The sequence below is a fragment of the Cyprinus carpio genome, chromosome A13 (assembly GCF_018340385.1).
Source record: "Cyprinus carpio isolate SPL01 chromosome A13, ASM1834038v1, whole genome shotgun sequence".
Lineage (NCBI taxonomy): Eukaryota > Metazoa > Chordata > Actinopteri > Cypriniformes > Cyprinidae > Cyprinus > Cyprinus carpio.
Window position 1 is genome coordinate 11,129,671 of NC_056584.1, and position 17,795 is coordinate 11,147,465.

Below are 17,795 nucleotides of genomic sequence, written 5' to 3' on the forward strand. Positions count from 1 at the left end.
TGAAAAAAAGAATTGAGAGAGAGAGAGAGAATGTGTTTTTCTATTTCTAGAAAATACAGTTTACAGTATAAAAACCATTACCCCAATGAGGAGACCCCACAAGGACAGTGCACCAGACTCTGTGTGTGTGTGTGTGTGTGTGTGTGTGTGTGTGTGTGTGTGTGTGTGTGTGTGTGTGTGTGTGTGTGTGTGTGTGTGTGTGTGTGTGTGTGGAGGGGGAGGCGCTGGGAAGCAATTAGTGACCCGCCCTCGGAGTCTGCTCAGGTGTGCGTGTGTTAGAGGAGCATGCAGATGCAGGCAGAGCAGAGGGGATACGGTCATGTCCGACAGCGTGAACGCACAGTCGCAGGACGCAGGATCCCACGGCGAGGACGGGACGAGCCGGGTGACAAGCCCGCGTGTGGGCAACAAAGTGACCGTGGTGCTCGGAGCGCAGTGGGGCGATGAAGGGAAAGGAAAGGTGGTGGACCTGCTGGCCCAGGACGCTGACATGGTCTGCAGGTGTCAGGTTGGTTTATAAGGACTGTAGTGCTTGAATATGTGAATATATATCTCCGGTGGGCTGAGTAGTTGTGACGCGCTGTGTAACGTAACGTTACATCATCCACAAGCTTGTTTGTAAGGAAATATCCATGGCTGATCAGAGAGTAGTGAATGCATGTTAAGTCTTAGTCAAGTATGTGATTATAGGACTTGTTTGCAGGCCAGTTGTTGGTAAGCAGTTAGCTGCGCATTATTAAAGCGGAAACGGACGTTACAGCGCGCATCTACGCGCTTCCAGTTTAATCAACTACGCTGTCTGCACGCGAGCGACGTCGATTATAATGCAGCGTACTGGTTTAGCTTCGCTAGCAGTGTACAGTGTAGTGTGTTTGCAAGTGTCACCTTGACTGAATTGTGTGATATTGAAGCCAGCGTGATGTTTGACCGAAGGCCAGCCCAGTGTAGCCTTGAAATCTTTCCAGATGTCATTTTGTATATCAGCTAATGTTGGAATATCCGGGATGTTTTGCAAAGGATGTAAACACGGGCGCAGGACTCCTTTGAAGTCTATGACGCCCGAGGGTGTGGTATTTATGAGTATTACAGACAAATCCAGATGTTGTAATTGTTAATAATTAAAATAATAGTTGATAATAGTACTGAACATTAACCTCCAGATACTTAATTTTCCGCAGTTGTCTCAAGTGTTATAAATGTACACAGTCCTGTAACTCACTGATTCTTCAGACGTGATGTCCTACAACTTTAAAAAATAGCAATATTTATACTTTAGACAATTGCTAGAATGTTTTATTTATATATATATATATATATATATATATATATAGAGAGAGAGAGAGAGAGAGAGAGAGAGAGAGAGAGAGAGAGATTGAACACACACACACACACACATATACACACTTTCTATAGCTGTGTCCTTGGTTTGTAAAAACGTACGTCTAAAGTGTGCTCGTATAAAATCATGGTTATATCAGGGGATTTAAAATGGTTGTTTCCAGACCTAGAAAACTGCTTTGAATGCATAAAACCATAAATAATTTTATGGAATTTTCAACTGTTAATGTGAGTTTTCTTGATATTTTTAATTAGAATATTTAAAATTTAAATGGCTAGAGAAATGGCTAGTTTTAAGTAATTGTAAAAAAGTATTTGCAATGTAATTTCAAACAAATGGAATGTCATTGAAATGTATTGATGAAAGCTTATAGTAAAACTTTAAAGGAATGCTTTTTTTGTGTTTAATTATGTAAAATGCTCCAGGCAAAGTATATATTTTTATATATACTTCAAAAAATACACATATACTGTTAAGCAGTTCTGAGGGACTAAAGAAAGGTTTACTTAGCATATGGCTCCATGTGTCAACATCTCATACTGCATGTCAGAAAGAAACAGGTGTCACTATTTCAGCCTCATGGCTTTCAGACACTGCTGTGCTCTCACTTAACATGTACTGTAAAACTGTTAGATATGATATACATCTATCATATTATATAACAAAAAGCATGACATATATGTAATGTTTTTCTTGAAACTCCCTAAGTGGGGTTAAATGCTTCTATTCTGTTCTGTTAGACCTGGTGATTTTTAAATGTTTACACAGATGTAACTATATAACATAATGTTTAGATTTGTCAAGAGAGAACTTTTAGGGACAAATGGGGAAATGGCACCTGTGGTTGTGTTATGTGTTAGAGAGCATGAGAGCAGGCTGCTTTACGCCCCCTGTCACTATGCATGGTATTGATAACAGGTTCACATTGCAAGGATTCTCTTCCAAGAAGTTTGTATTCTGCCAAGATTGTGACTGCATTCAAATAAGACACTTGGTGCTGCACTATGCAAAGGATGGGACAGAAAGCAGATAGTGTTAGCCTTTTTATAAAAACACTGCACTCAGCAGTCTGACTGGTTTTCCTTACAGGCAGATGGAATGGAAAAAATACCATCGTGTTGTTCCATGTCACACCAATCTGATATGTCGGCCCAGAAGCCAGAGGATCTAACACAATGCATGACCTCTTTTTAAGATGCCCTTAACATTTTATTTGCAGACTTGCCTCTTTTTATTGCCTCTTTTCTTTTCAGCCAATTTTGTGTGGTTAAATCTGTTTTATAGATGAGATATTGGAAAAACAAATCAATTTGCTGCACATTGTTGCATTGTAGGCATAATAATCATGCTTCTTGTGGCTTGCTTATTGTTTATGGTTTTTCAGGTACGTGGGCTTAAATGTTTTAGGTTTGATATGGTCACACTTTCATAACTCGTTCAGAGAAATTCCTACATATTTGTTATGACAACCAGCTGCTGTCGTCAGTCTAACCTGTTGTACAGGAATGTACTGAGACCTTTGTGAGCTGTAACCATCTACAGGAGTGTGTATAGACATCCTTTAGTCAAGCTATACTTTTGGTATTACATTTCTTGGTCTGCCACTGTAACACCAAGTCTGACAAGAATCTGTTGCTCTTACAGATAAATTCTGTAATTGGATAGATTTGCTATATTGACATTGCAATTGACACAGTTTGCTTTAAATAATATATTATCTACTACTAAATTACTGTTGTAATTTAAGAGACTTAAAATATTTTGACCATTAATGTCAGGCATGTATAAATCCTTGGGGTCAGCTTGATAATTGAGTCTCCGTGAAAATCCTCTTGACTGCAGTGTTGCAGTGGTCATGTTAACTGTGTAATGTGCAGCTGCTTGTTTATCAGCGAGTCCAAGTATGTTGCTTGCTGATAACTGAGCTGCCATTTTAAACAGTGTTATTCAAGTCCCAAATGCTTTATTTGATAACAGGAAGTATTGTACAATTACTTTTTTTATCAGCTGATTTCTGTGTTCTTTCCTCAGTATTATTTTGGTACACAAAGAAATTAAAAGTCATTTTAAAATGTTTCAAGACTGAAGTCATAGACACATTTTTTTCTTTTTTATTACTACTCACTTTACTTCTCCCTCCCCCTTATATATTAAATGAATTGGGGCTGACTGGGAATAATGAATTTTTACAAAGGTATTGGTGAATGAAAATTTAAGCATTTTTGCTGTATAGTCTATGACAGAGAAATAAAGAAAAATGGATAAGAAATTGAAAAAAAAAAAAAAAAAAAAACGTGGAAATGTCTGTCTGAAACTGGTTGATTGGCTAGAACTAGCCCTTTGTGAGTGCAATTTCTAAAACCTTTAGAAAATGGGAACCTTGTCTGACTTGGAATCTTTCTTTCATTATCCTAGAGAGGTTTGAGTCCCATCTGTCTTTTCTTGTGAATTTGATACATGCTTATAAGTGCAAATAAAATAGTAAATACAAAAAGTTTTTCTCATGCATACAGTCATGCCCATGACTGTACTCTTGCTCTCATTACAGATGTGCACACACTTTTTATTCTGAAAAACCAACAAAAACCTAACCAGATAGAACATCATAACATTATCTCACCACACAAAACAATATTTAATCAATCTGGTTCATCTAATTGGTTTGGTACTTTTTGAGCTACATTTTTAATGGTGATGGACTGCTTGGTGTGTCGTTGTGGGTAATAAAGTGGTAACTCTGCTAGTAATCCCAGTATTACTTCCTCAACCCCTTGTTCCTCTTCAAACAGACGGTGGAGCAGATCACTCAGTCTAGCCACTTTTAGCATGCCATGTTTGGAACATTGGACGCCATCCAACACGGCCTGAAACCCCAGAGACCGTCATGAGAGCAAACGTGACAAACATCATGTGAAAGAAATGTTCCAGGTTATTGACTCAAAATATGACTCGCTTTTTCGGGTTTTCTCTGATACAAACAACGTCTATTCCCTAGAACCCACATCTTGTAAAATTTATGCAGTATCAATTCAAATTAGCTTTAAAGTCAACATGAAGTTGAATTGATATATAATATATATATATATATATATATATATATATATATATATATATATATATATATATATACTCCTCTGATACAAACAACACCTGTTCCCTAGAACCGACATCTTATAAAACTAAATGCAGTATCAATCCAAATTAGCTTTAAAGTCAACATATATATTATTATTATTATTTTTTTTTTGGCTGATATTGACAAACTTTTCACATTCCATTCTGTTCCCAATAGAGTAATTGTTTTGTCATTGAAAGTTTGTATGCTTTAAGTGTGTAAATTAAAAAAAAAAAGAAAAAACATTAAACCTGGTTTATTTTGTTCCTGGCTGGATTAAAGACTGATTTATTGAACACACTTTGTGAGAACTCCCTCAGATGTGACATGCCATGTTAAAAAACCAACACGTGAGGACTCTTGATGATTCTTGAGGATGGTAATTGTTGGTGGGCCAAGTGTGCTCCGTAGTCTATGGTTTCCCTGCTCTTTGGTCATGTGTCGTCAAGGAAGGAATCAAGTTTGCATTCTTTATGTCAGTCGTTTTCAAACCGGTCCTGCAAGGGCCCCTAGTATGTCTCCCTGGCTGCATCCGAAAACTGAAAAATGCTGCCGTTGGAGCACGCATTCCAAGGTAGGAAAGCATCAAGGCACATTTGAATTCAATGTTAGCTTCAGTTCCTGTCTCCTGAGATGCCTTCATCTGGCCGATTTTTGAAGGCAGCATAGATGTATCCTTCGCTGCCTTTGATATCCCACAATCCTGTGCATTCCATTCTGTGAGTTAAGCCAAATAATAAAGATGGCATCTGAAAGTTGCGGTCGGTGGTCAGGTCGTGTGTAAATGTATGTTTTTGATCAACATTTTCCACTTTTTATGTCATTTCTAGCGAGAACTTAATATTGCAGTAATGAAATATCAACTTAGTTCTCACCAAAGCTCTCTATATTTTGCTGTAGATCATTAAACCATTACTCTGCCTCAGAAGCCTGTCCAAAATCAGTTTCATGAGGTGCCTTCATGCAAAAACGCTGCCTGCAAAGTCATTGCCTGATATGGCAGCGAGGCAGCAAGTCACCTGTCCTTAAGTTTTCGGATGCAGCCCCTATATCATTTCAGGTCTTGCAGTCTCTACTAATGAGCTGATGAGTTGAATCAGATGTGATAGATAAGGGAGACAGATTCCTGGATTCCTACTTGTATCTTGTATAATTGAGCAATAGAGCTGTTCTCACATTAAATCCACACCTAACAACCAAAATCAGTGTTGTTTCCATGCTTCAAATTTTCCATTTCACAACTGCATGTCAAAGCATGTCTGTACCATAACATAGTAATGCTTAGGATAGTTCACCCAAAAACATACTTTCTTCTGTGGAACGCAAAAGATGGAATCTGAGGTCCAAACAACAATGGATCGTCTTGATTTCCATTGTATGGATGGACAAAAACATTTCTCAAAACAACTTTTATGTTCCACAGAAGTCAGTCAGTCATAATATTTTGGATGAAATTGGTAAGTACTGTAAATAATGACAATTTTTGGTGTGAACTTTCCTAGATTTGTGTGTCATCTTCTCAAGGATTGAAAAGTCTTTGTGTTTCTTCTCTCCTGTAGGGAGGCAACAATGCAGGACACACGGTGGTGGTTGATTCAGTGGAATATGACTTCCACCTTCTACCCAGTGGGATTATCAACCCTAAGGTCACTGCCTTCATTGGTGAGTATGTCTAATTTCCTCTCTCCATTTGGATAGTGTCTCATATGAATTGTGCACATTCTCATGAAACCAAAAAAACAAGGCTTCAAAAACAACACCACAGCTTCAGAGTGTTCAGAGTACAGAGTGTTTGGATGTTGGCCAGCATATCCAAACTAATATAGCTGAGTGCAATCTATGCACTTTATTTGCAAAGATCCAATTTTGCTAATGGCCATTACTGTGTTTTGGCCTTCTGATTCATATATCAGCACTGTAGATTAGTATGATGTATTGGAAATGCTTGATGTTCATAGTACATTAGATTGTACAGCTTTCAGAAATCTGTGTTGCAGGGTTTGAGTGTTGATTTGAGTGATTTTTAAGATTCCTTTTCAATAGTATACCCCTTTCTATCCATTCCAACATCTGGAATGACACATTTGGGCTTTTCAGACTTTAAATTGGTACATTTTTACCTCTTGCTCCATTTATTTCAAGATTTCACATTGTACATTTATAAAGTTTGGTTAATGCGACTTTATTTGCATATTTATGAAGCACACAACTTGCTTGTCCATCTGTGGTTTTGTCACAACTGAAACTGATCACAGCATGACTCAAGAAACAAGTTTCTGTGACTGTACAAAGTGTATGAATATTAATGAGTTTGTAATCGGTTGTCTGTGGCTAAACAATTCACTGTAACATTCTAGCACCAAATTATTTAAGACTTGAGAGTTGAAACTGGCCTTTAAAGGTTGTAAAGATGAAGTTATCTCAGGGTTTAAAGCCCTGAATTGGACAGTGATGACTGCCAGCTCCTCATTTGATTGCAGGGAATGGTGTAGTCATTCACCTGCCGGGTCTCTTCGAGGAGGCTGAGAAGAATATGCGGAAAGGAAAAGGTTTGTTTAACTGTTTGTGCCCTTGGGCTGTATGATTGAGTTTCAGTGAGCATTGGTAGGGGTCTAACGGTGAGTTTGCTTGCAGGTCTGGAAGGCTGGGAGAGCAGGCTCATCATCTCTGATCGGGCGCACATCGGTAGGCTGATGGCTCCCATGTCATATAAACACCATCATATGCCACAATTACATTTACAGCTGCAAACACAGCAAAATTTGGCTTTACGGGGTGTAAACAATTTGATTTGATTGCAATTCTTTACTAAATGATTATTTTGGATTCATGGTTATTTTTACTTACACTGCCATTCAAAAGTATGCGGTCAGTTTTTCTTTTAATTTATTTCAACAAAAATACAGTAAATACAGTACATTGTGAAATATTATTACAATTTAAAATCACTGTTTTCTATTTTAATATATTAAAAAATATAATTAATTCCTGTGATGAAAAGCTGAATTTTCAGCAGTCATTACTCCAGTTTTCAGTGTCACATGATCCTTCAGAAATCACTCTGATTAGCTTATTATTGAAAATATTGAAAATGGTTGTGCTTCTTAATATTTTTGTGGAAAATGTTATATATTTTTTCAGTATACTTTGATGAATAGAATGTTTAAAGGACAGCATTTATTTGAAATAGAAATTTTAACATTAGAAAAAGTAGAAATAGAAACATTAGAAATGTTTTTACTGTCAGTTTTGATCAATTTAATGCATCCTCACTGAATAAAAGTATTAATTTAATTAATTAAGAAAAACTTTTAACTTGAGCCAAATGAATGCATTGATGTACTGTAAAGGACGTACATTGGGTGTTTTGGATTTGGAGAATTATTTACAACAAAACAGACAAGGATTATTCTTTGGTTAAGAAATAAACTCATAATATAACAGGTATTATTACAGTGCTTGCAAGGCACTTTGTTGATGGCCCTCCAACAATCTGGTAAGGTTTTTTTTTTGGCTTATGTCAGCTTTTGCATGGAATTGTTTTATTTATATATTAATTTATTTTTGATTGCTGAAATGTATGATAGAGTTTTGAAAACCTCCCTTTGACTATATATTTATAAAAAAAGATTTATACTGTGTGTCACGACAATGGCAAAGCATCACTATTTACACAGAATGTAAGCCTAAACCTAAATCTATTTCCTTAAGGAACTGAAAATAGCTGTCAATAATAGCTCAATATCAATAAGAATAGAATCTAATTAATGTGTTTAAATGTTCACTGATGCATCAATGCATTTTTACCTCTCTGTTTTTTTAGTTTTGTTTATGTTTTGCTTTTGGGATTTGAAGAAGGCAGATACTGCTCTCAAATGTCATATAATCAAAGAGTCCTTTAAAATTAATAATGGTATGTGTTTGAATTATTTATGCCTTTAGTCTATTGTTGTAATTCTAGATTCTCAGCAGGAGGAGTTATAATGAAAGGACACAGGATCAATTGTAGTCAGCCCAAGTGTTGTTATGGTGTCCTGCTTTGGCATGTTGGGTTCAGAGCTCAGAGAGATGAGTTGTCTCACTGTAATGTATACACTCTCCTGCCTCTAGTGTTTGATTTCCATCAAGCTGTGGATGGAGTCCAGGAACAGGAGAGGCAACAGCAAGCTGGCAAAAAGTAAAAACCCTGCTTTATGCACACGCATACAACACGCTAGCAACATGTTATGACACAAGTTCATAACAAAAGAAAAAATGCTTTGAGAGATGAACTTTAGTCATGTGTAATGGTGGCTTTTCTAACCATTCTGATTGATCTTAGTAATTGACTGTTAAGTGTGCATTTTGTGATTTTGTTTTATAACTGACAAACACAATGTTCTAGATTTGGAGAGTAGATACAGTCCTTTTTGTCCTTGAAATGTGAAATAATTTATATACAAATAATTATGCAAATCTGAAAAAAGAAATATTTTTATAATCGTAATAACATTCGATATTAAATATAAAAAAGTATTCAATTTAATATTGGCTAAGTCTGGAATAGTCCATCTCACATTAAAATATTAGGTTAAATTAAAATGTAGAATATGAATAAATGATTATTTAAATCAGTAATGATTGATTCAGTGGCTTTTAGTTGTTCAAAATCTTGGGGTCTGTCAGATTACTTTTTTTTTTTTTTTTGTTCATGTTTTTGAAAATAGACTCTTATGTTCACCAAGACGGCAATTATTTGATTATAAATACAGTGAAAACAGTAATATTGTGAAATATTTTTACAGTTTAAAATATGTTCTATTTAAATTTATTATAAATGTCATTTATTTCTGTGGTGCAAAGCTGAATTTTCAGCATCATTACTCCAGTCTTCAGTGTCACGAGAGGAACCATTTTAATATGATGATTTGCTGTGGAAACGTATTATTATCAGTGAAGAAAATGTTCTTGTTAGTATTAATAATGAAGTTTGCTTTAAAGTTGTGCTCTTTAATATCTTTCTGGAAACTGATAAATTTTTCAGGATTCTTTAATGAATAAAAAGTTCAAAAGAGCAGCATTTTTAAATAGAAATCTTTTGTAACATTATAAATGTCTTTACTGTCAATTTTATCAGTTTAAAGCATCCTTGTTGAATAAAAAAATTGTATGTAAACGAAATTACACTTAATTTTATACAATATTATAACAGAGGGTCACTTCTCTGTCTACTGTATATACACTTAGGGGTCCCTGAAAAAGGCATACCCATAAATCCAGCATGGAAAAATAGTATCTATCTAATGCATGTGAATATCACTCACGAGTCTCACCTTCTTTCTGTTTCACCACCTAGTTTGGGAACAACTAAAAAAGGAATCGGCCCTGTGTACTCAGCCAAAGCAGCTCGCAGTGGCCTGAGGATATGTGACCTTCTGGCTGACTTTCAGGAGTTCTCAGAGAGGTCAGTGTCTTCCTACCTGTTCAAATGTGCTTGACAACTCAACTGTTTCACCCATTCATGTCACATTCAATAGAGTGTTAAACTTCATCTTCTGTAAAAACATTGAATCCAGTTCTTAATCCAACAGAAACAATGGAAGAGCATCTGATCACGCTTCTCGTCTATCACAGTGTCAGCTGAGCAGTCTCATGTATCTTTTCACAGATTTAAACATTTGGCCTCGCAGTATAAGTCTATGTACCCTTCACTGGAGATTGATGTGGATGGGGAACTTGAGAAACTCAAGGTGAGAAGCTTAGACGTCACACCAGTTCACACCGTAGATTAGGTTTACAAGATTTAATAAGACTCGGAAAAGAGTCAGATTTATAGTAAAGAAGGTAGAGATACACAATTCTTGAAAAAAATGTATGCATTTAATTACTGTATTCATAACAGTAATATCTAATGTGCAACACAGACAACAAGGGTTACCAAACTTTCTGAGACTGATTGTTTTTTCAGACATATATAGATCGAATAAAGCCCATGGTGAGAGATGGAGTCTTCTTCATGTATGAGGCACTACACGGGCCTCCAAAAAAGATTCTGGTGGAAGGTGCCAATGCTGCCTTGCTGGACATTGACTTTGGTGAGTAATGGATACACTGAAACACGTAGTACATACCATTCCCTGACCACGTGTAACATAAGATTATGCAATGTGCTAACCAGCTGATTCCCATTTGTGAGCTTCTGGAAAAGTCCTCCCATGAAGTTAAATCCTGTGTAGTGTCAATAACAATAAGTCTACAAGTCAATAATACAGTCTCACACATTCTACATTCTCTATAATTAGGGGCCAAGCACTGAAGGTGCATATGCACCTATTGTATCTGCTGGTGTTCTTATGCTTCTTCCATTTCTTCCGCTCATGAGTCTATGGCAGCCCATAGAAGCAGTTGTGGGAAAGTTGGTACACTGATAGAGGACAGTCTCCACATTAACCAAAGCAAATCTGGAGTCTCTATCTCAAACTCTCTAGCACCACCACTTGTCCAAAGTTTTATTCATGTTTATGCTAACAACTTTTGAACTGTAAGGCACAGAAGGAAAATAATTTTTTCCTATAAATCCTTGGCTCATGCCGAGTCGAATGAACAAAAATCATTCAATTAAAAAATCGCAAGGTGTATTTTTTTTCGCTATCTTTAATTGTTCGAAAAACCTACTTCTTCTTAGATGGTTTGTCTGATTCTCACCAAAATTAGCTCAGATCATCTTCAGACCATGCTGGCAAAAACTTATCGAATTCAAGTTGATTCTTAAAATCGTTCTCGAATAACGTGCGTACGAATTCAACGAACAGCACGCAAAAATGGATCTGAAGCTGTATCTCCACAACGGTTTGGAGTATTGAGACCAAACTTGGTGTGTGTTATAACAAGCATGACCTGAGACTACCTGCAGTGTTTCGGCACTGTGCCCCCTAGTGTTTAGGAGATATGAAAAATGCATATTTTTGCTTATAACTTCTGAATGGTTTGGCCAAAACTGGTCTCTTTAGATTAGATGCAGCACGCGAAGTTGAATGATACCCAATTTTCCCATGTTAGCCATTTTGGGCGTCGGCCATTTTGAATTTTGTAATAAAATGCTACATTTTACAAACGCACTGACGTATCGTTACGAAACTCGGTATGCTTCTTCAGCACCATGCCCTGATGGTACTCAAAGTTATAATGAAATTTCTAAAAATGATAATAACTTTTGTTTACATTAGCCTATTGTAATGAAACAGATCTTGATTTATTCCTTGGATCATGCCGAGAACAGCTATACTAATTATGCCATAATTGGATGAACTTCCTGTCCGCCATTTTGATTTATGTTGAAAACCTACTTTTTCGAAAGCTTTTCACCAAATTTGACTCAGATCATCTTCAGATCATGCTAGCAAAAAGTTATGTATTTCATGTCGATAGACAAACCGTTTTTGTATAGCGCCGCTACAAATTTGAGGCATATTGCCAAAATAAATCTGAGGCTCTATTTCTGGAAATATTTGATAACAGTGCCACCTATTGGTCAAAAGTGATAAGCCAATAAATCATATTACTAGTGGTTGCCATTTTGACTAAAATCATCTTAAAATGATTTTAATTACTCATTGCTAGAGTCCATGCCATGCTTAGCTCTGTAGTGCTTGGCCCCTTAATTGCTTCTTGCAACTATATTTCTATTTTTTATTATTTTATTTATTCTACATGTTAAAAAAAAATTGTAGTTTCTACTATTTTTTTTATTTTTATATGATTTATGAATTGTAAGAAGTGTATTTAAAAAAATATATATTTTTATTTTTTTAACAAATTTACATTGAAAGATGTAGATGCTTATTACTCTACATAATAATAACATTGTCATTACATTCTCTTCTTATTTACTAACAATTCAATTTTTAATGTATTTATTTAAATTTTCATATCATCATTTGATGTTGTGTTTTTTTTTTTTTTTTTTTTTTTTTTTTTTTTTTTAGTTGATTATAATACATTTAACTTTACTATGTAAAAAAAGTTAGTCCTAATCATTTTATTTCTATGGTTATGTTATGTGATTTTAAGCAGCGTTGTGCGCCTCTAACATTTTACAAATAATTATTGGGGTTGACAGACGCAAAGGTCTATTATTTTACAAAATGAAAATAATATTGACATTGCATAAGGATTCGCTAACACTTCACTAGCATGCAGCACTGATGTCACGCTTTTGTTTAGGGACATATCCGTTTGTGACTTCCTCAAACTGCACTGTGGGAGGGGTGTGTACGGGTCTGGGCATGCCGCCGCAGAACGTGGGTGAAGTGTATGGAGTTGTCAAAGCCTACACCACGAGGGTTGGGATTGGAGCTTTCCCTGCAGAACAGAACAACGTAAGCAGCTGCTTAACTTCCTCTTTTGTTTCTGCATTGTTTGGATGAGCTCTCACTACGGTGCATTCAGTGTTATGAGTGTTTTGGCAGTAATGACCCTGACTTTAGTCGAGCATGATTATTGTTATGGATAGATTTGAACAGGAAAAATGAGGCTGGAGGAACAGAGCAGTCAGAAACCGTCACGCTACATTTCAATGAATATATTATGTATGAGACATTTATGATTTCCTATTCATAATGTGCTTTTCAGTGACTTAATAAACAATAGCAGGGTTCGCATAGTCAATGAAATAATAGATTATTCTATAGATAGAAATGTTATAGAATTTCTGTAATATCAATTAAATATTGCAGAAAATAATTGCAGAATTACTGCAGGTATTTTAATTATAAATACAATATAAAAACATGTATGTAGACAATAAGTGCATTGTATCATATGATTATTTTAAATGTCCGTACATGATAGTGTTAAACACAATATAAAGTGGGTCCAAATATATTTCTTCAACTAGAAATTGCTCTTACACTTCAAACACTTTGAGTTCAGTTTTAAAATGGCTCCATCTAGTGGGAAGAAGGTTTTGTAGACTTCATAATTCAAACTGTCAAATAATTCTGCTCATATCATATAGATCATATGTTTTAATATTTATAAAATAGGGATATTACACATAAACTTTACTGTAAATAAACCAGGGTGAGTCAAATGCTATTTATCCATTTTTCTAAATAGTTTCTAAATATTTTTCCCCTGGATAGAATGTTACACAGTCATCCCTAAAATTATTACAGTTATAAAAAAGCTTGACTGTTTAACTCATTTAATGTAATATTCAGATACCTGTACACATAAATACACAAAGTCAATAAATGTAGCACTTTGTTCATACTGTACTTATGCATAGGAAATTGGAGAGCTCCTGCAGTCGAGAGGCAAGGAGGTGGGCGTGACCACAGGTCGCAAAAGGAGATGTGGTTGGCTGGATCTGGTGCTTATCAAATACGCCCACATGATTAATGGCTTCACAGCGTGAGTGTTCAAATAAGTCTCCTTTGGCTTCTGTATCGGTGTTCTATAAAGTACTGTTTTCTTATATGCGTCCTTCTATATGTCTGTTTAGCATAGCTCTCACCAAACTTGACATCTTGGATGTGCTTCCTGAGATCAAAGTTGGTGTGGCTTACAAAGTAGATGGTGAAATCATCCCACATTTTCCAGGTAAGCATCACATTTCCCATATCACATGTAGATTTAATAAAAGCTAGTGGAGTTAAATATCATGCATGTTCCCCAGCAAACCAAGAGGTGCTACAGAAGGTTGAAGTGCAGTACGAGACTCTGCCAGGCTGGAAAACAGACACATCTGCTGCCAGGACCTTTGATGAGCTTCCAGAAAATGCACAGAAATATGTCTGCTACATCGAAGATCACTTGGGTGTGCCTGGTAAGACTTTAAAGGGATAGCGCTTCCAAAAAAAATCGAAATTCTGTCATTTACTCACATTCATATCGTTCCAAACTTATATGGTTTTCTTTCTGCTGTGGAATGTAAAAGAAGATAAATTGAAGAATGTCTGCAACCAAAAAGATTTGATTAGCATTAACATCCAAATGGACAAAAATATGCAACAAAAAATAATATGGGAAGTTAATGGTAACCAAAAAACTCAGTAGAAGAAAGAAGGTCATACAGGTTTGAAATGACATGAAGGTGAGAGTAGACTGTCACTTTAACTCAGCTGTTCATGTAAGTCTGATTGTTTAAAATGCAGTGGGGTTGTTTTACTACAGTGATCCTAATGACTTCTTCCATCTTTGCTTCAGTGAAGTGGATAGGTGTTGGGAAGTCACGGGAATCAATGATCCAGCTCTTTTAAGAGGCTGCTTGGCCTGCATGTAGCACTGGCTGGATTACGCTCTGGACTCGGGGACGGATAGTTGCCTCATGTGTTTCCTCTCCCACCTCACTTCAGTTTCTCCATGGCAAGAACGTCATTTGGTTTCACTCAGATCATCGTACAGCCCTTTGAAATGGAGTATTTGTCATATATAATGGCATTCCTGTGGTTAATCAAAAAGGGTTTTTCAACTAGTTACTTTTTGGAATCATTTAACGGTTTCTCATCTGCTTTACATAATTCTTCTCTGGTATTTTGAGCTCTCATAAGCTCAGTATCTCCAGCTTGAGTCCACATGCTGTACATGTGCTACTACTTCAAACAGTCAGGCATCAGTAGTGATGTATATTGTTGTTAGATGTCAATATTTCACACAGATTGGGTAAAACGATTACTTATACTGTACATGTTATGTTAAATGTTCTTTGTTTCTTTTATCATACAAGAATCAACGGTTATGCAATGTGTACTGCCACACTTTGTCCTTGTTTTAAATGGACTGTATGATTGACTTACTCAAGTCAACTTCATTTAAACGTACGGTTTTTAAAAGAAAATTTAAATGTTTATTCTGAATAAGAAATATGTACAATGCACCCTGAAAATGTAATAAGATTACAGTGGGTGTTTTCTGCTTCTCCAAAAATAGGAGTAGAATATTTTGTGAAAGCATCTTTAGATTTAAATCTATTTAATTTGCTCCAAAAAATAGTATATAATAAACATTATAAGTATAATGTGCCTCAAGAAGCATGTGCTGTTATACAGGCAGGGTTTTGATTCCATTGAATGTATGTAAATGTTTGCACAGTCCTCAGATGTTTGTTTATTATTCAACTGTACAACTTAATGCCACAAGCATATTAAAGCCACAATAATGAGATATCAGTAAACTTGCCTTTCAATATAAATTGTAAAAATATAGATCCTTGAGACAATTTTGTGAATTCAGTTTGAACTACTTCTGTGCTTGTCAGCGACTGCAGGAGGCCGTCTGCTTTTCTGACCTCAAGTAGTACATTTACAGAACCTTTCAATGTTAAGAGATGATCTAAACAGAGCTGGTCTATTTAAATATGACTGGGTTGTTTCAGAAACCCAGATTTGCTTCTGTTTTGTCTCACCCTCAGTACTGCGCCTTCCAATAAGTAATATAGGATAAAGTGTGCCTTGTTAATACAGATGAACAATGAAACTTGAAAACAAATTTTTCGTCTGATTGCACTTTTATGGAATTGCTAAACCTCTTTTAGTTTCTGAGGGCATTATTGTCATTGCCGTTTGCCAAAAGTACACATGCATCCAAAGAAGTATCTTAATGGATAAGTGAATGCTGTGATATAAAGAGCCTTCGTAAATGACCCAGAATGATAACTCTTAGTTTTTCAGATTGATGACGGTGTGATGCGTTGTATTTTCTGTTGCTCACAGCTGCTGAATAAATGATGTTACCTGTTTGTTTGCTTAGTAGCATCTATTACACATCAGTTATCTTGTATTAACACAACATTTCCTCTGAACAAATTAAATATAGCTCTATTATTAATGTTCAAGAATAGGACAGTTGAACATTTTGTTTGCACAAACAACTTTTTCTGTTTTAGAAATCCTTTACTGTTTCTGTGTTGTATTGCTGCTTATTGGTTTTTCATGTATTACAGAACACAAAGCCATATTCTCTTGAATTTACACTTACTGTACACCTTGCTGGTGATAGATACTGTACTGATGGGTGTGCATGATCATCTAGTGGAATTTGCACCAAAACTCACTCTGTTTATCTTGGATGAATGGCAGACAACTGCCACGATAATCCGATTAATAAAGTAATATCATGAGAAACTTTCATTTTTGTGCCTGGTCATTTTTAGCAGTATTTTGTGGCATTGTTTGTAATTGGTAACGATTGCTCGTCTTAGAGATATGAGGTTCAACAACTCGCCACCAGGGGGAGACATTTACTTTGAAATAGACGTTGAACAGTGACATTTCCAGCTTTTAAGAGCTCCGTAATTACGTTTGACAATTAGTACACAATTAATCTCAGATGATAATAACATTCTGTTTCTTGTATGGCTGTGTGTGTTTGTTTGGCAGGTGAAGGTGCTTGGATATAAATGTATACATATGTGCGATGTAGTAGGAGGTGAGAATGAAGAGATCTCTCGTAGGAGACTCTCATTACAGATTCACTGCACTCCTTTCTATAAACCATATCAGCTTAACCTGATTATGATTTAGATCTTATTATTGACGCTGACAATATCTTTGGTGTTAAGTTTTGATTTAATAATTGACATTATTTAGATTTAGTGTTTTATCGTTTAATTTGATCACATTTTTATTGTTATTGTTAATATTTGTCACTAACCTATTGCGAATACAGTAGCTTACACTATTAAGTTAATATGTGCATTGTTAAATTTTCTTGTAGAAAGCACTCCAATGATAAGCCTTGGGTTTAAAAAAAGAAGAAAAGATCTTCTGCATAAAAAGAAAATAGCTTTTCAGATTGGAGATTCACAAAAAGTTAGAGAGATTAATGGCGAGAGCTGAAATATGGAAGGATGGGTAAAAATTTAAAGATAGGAATGGAAAAAAAAATAAGATCAACATGGCAGGGGCGTCAAAACCTTGGCAGGTAGGCTATTGAGAAGGATTGATTTTAACTCAGATATACATTTTACTGATAAATAAATAGTGTTAAGGTTTGATAACCAGGATTTAAGTGCAGAAATCAATTATCTAAAACAGAGAACACATAATTTTTTAAATATTGAATTAAACGAAAATCAGAATATATGTCAAGAAAATCCAGGGCCTGATAACTTTGTGATAAGGACCTGTACAAAAAGTCCCCAAAATATGGGAGAAATCATTAAGACATTAAGCCACATTTGTTAATAGAGAAATTAATATCTTTTATTTTTTAAAAGAAAGGTCACAGTGTGTTAAAAATATTCTAAATGGTTATTTCATTCCACGTTTCACCTCAAAGTGTGTGTGTGTGTGTGTGTGTGTGTGTGTGTGTGTGTGTGTGTGTGATGATTATGTGTCTTTGCAGTCCTTCCTCTTGTCA

At 35.6% G+C, this 17,795-nt stretch overlaps 1 protein-coding gene across 2 annotated transcripts; it reads left to right on the forward strand.

The window, feature by feature from the left end:
- Positions 1 to 211: 211 nt before the first annotated feature.
- LOC109087019 (adenylosuccinate synthetase isozyme 2) lies at positions 212 to 16,562 on the forward strand. 2 transcript variants are annotated; one of them, XM_042768778.1, is made up of 13 exons: positions 212 to 508; positions 6,014 to 6,116; positions 6,935 to 7,003; positions 7,089 to 7,139; positions 8,565 to 8,631; positions 9,790 to 9,897; positions 10,102 to 10,183; positions 10,402 to 10,528; positions 12,657 to 12,811; positions 13,723 to 13,847; positions 13,939 to 14,036; positions 14,113 to 14,262; positions 14,643 to 16,562. In XM_042768778.1, exons 1-13 carry the CDS (start codon positions 320 to 322, stop codon positions 14,693 to 14,695), a joined length of 1,377 nt encoding a protein of 458 aa, XP_042624712.1. In that variant the 5' UTR covers positions 212 to 319; the 3' UTR covers positions 14,696 to 16,562. The 2 variants fall into 2 exon arrangements, with proteins under 2 accessions (XP_042624712.1, XP_042624713.1); XM_042768779.1 differs by lacking the exon at positions 212 to 508 and adding an exon at positions 3,626 to 4,267.
- Positions 16,563 to 17,795: the final 1,233 nt, after the last annotated feature.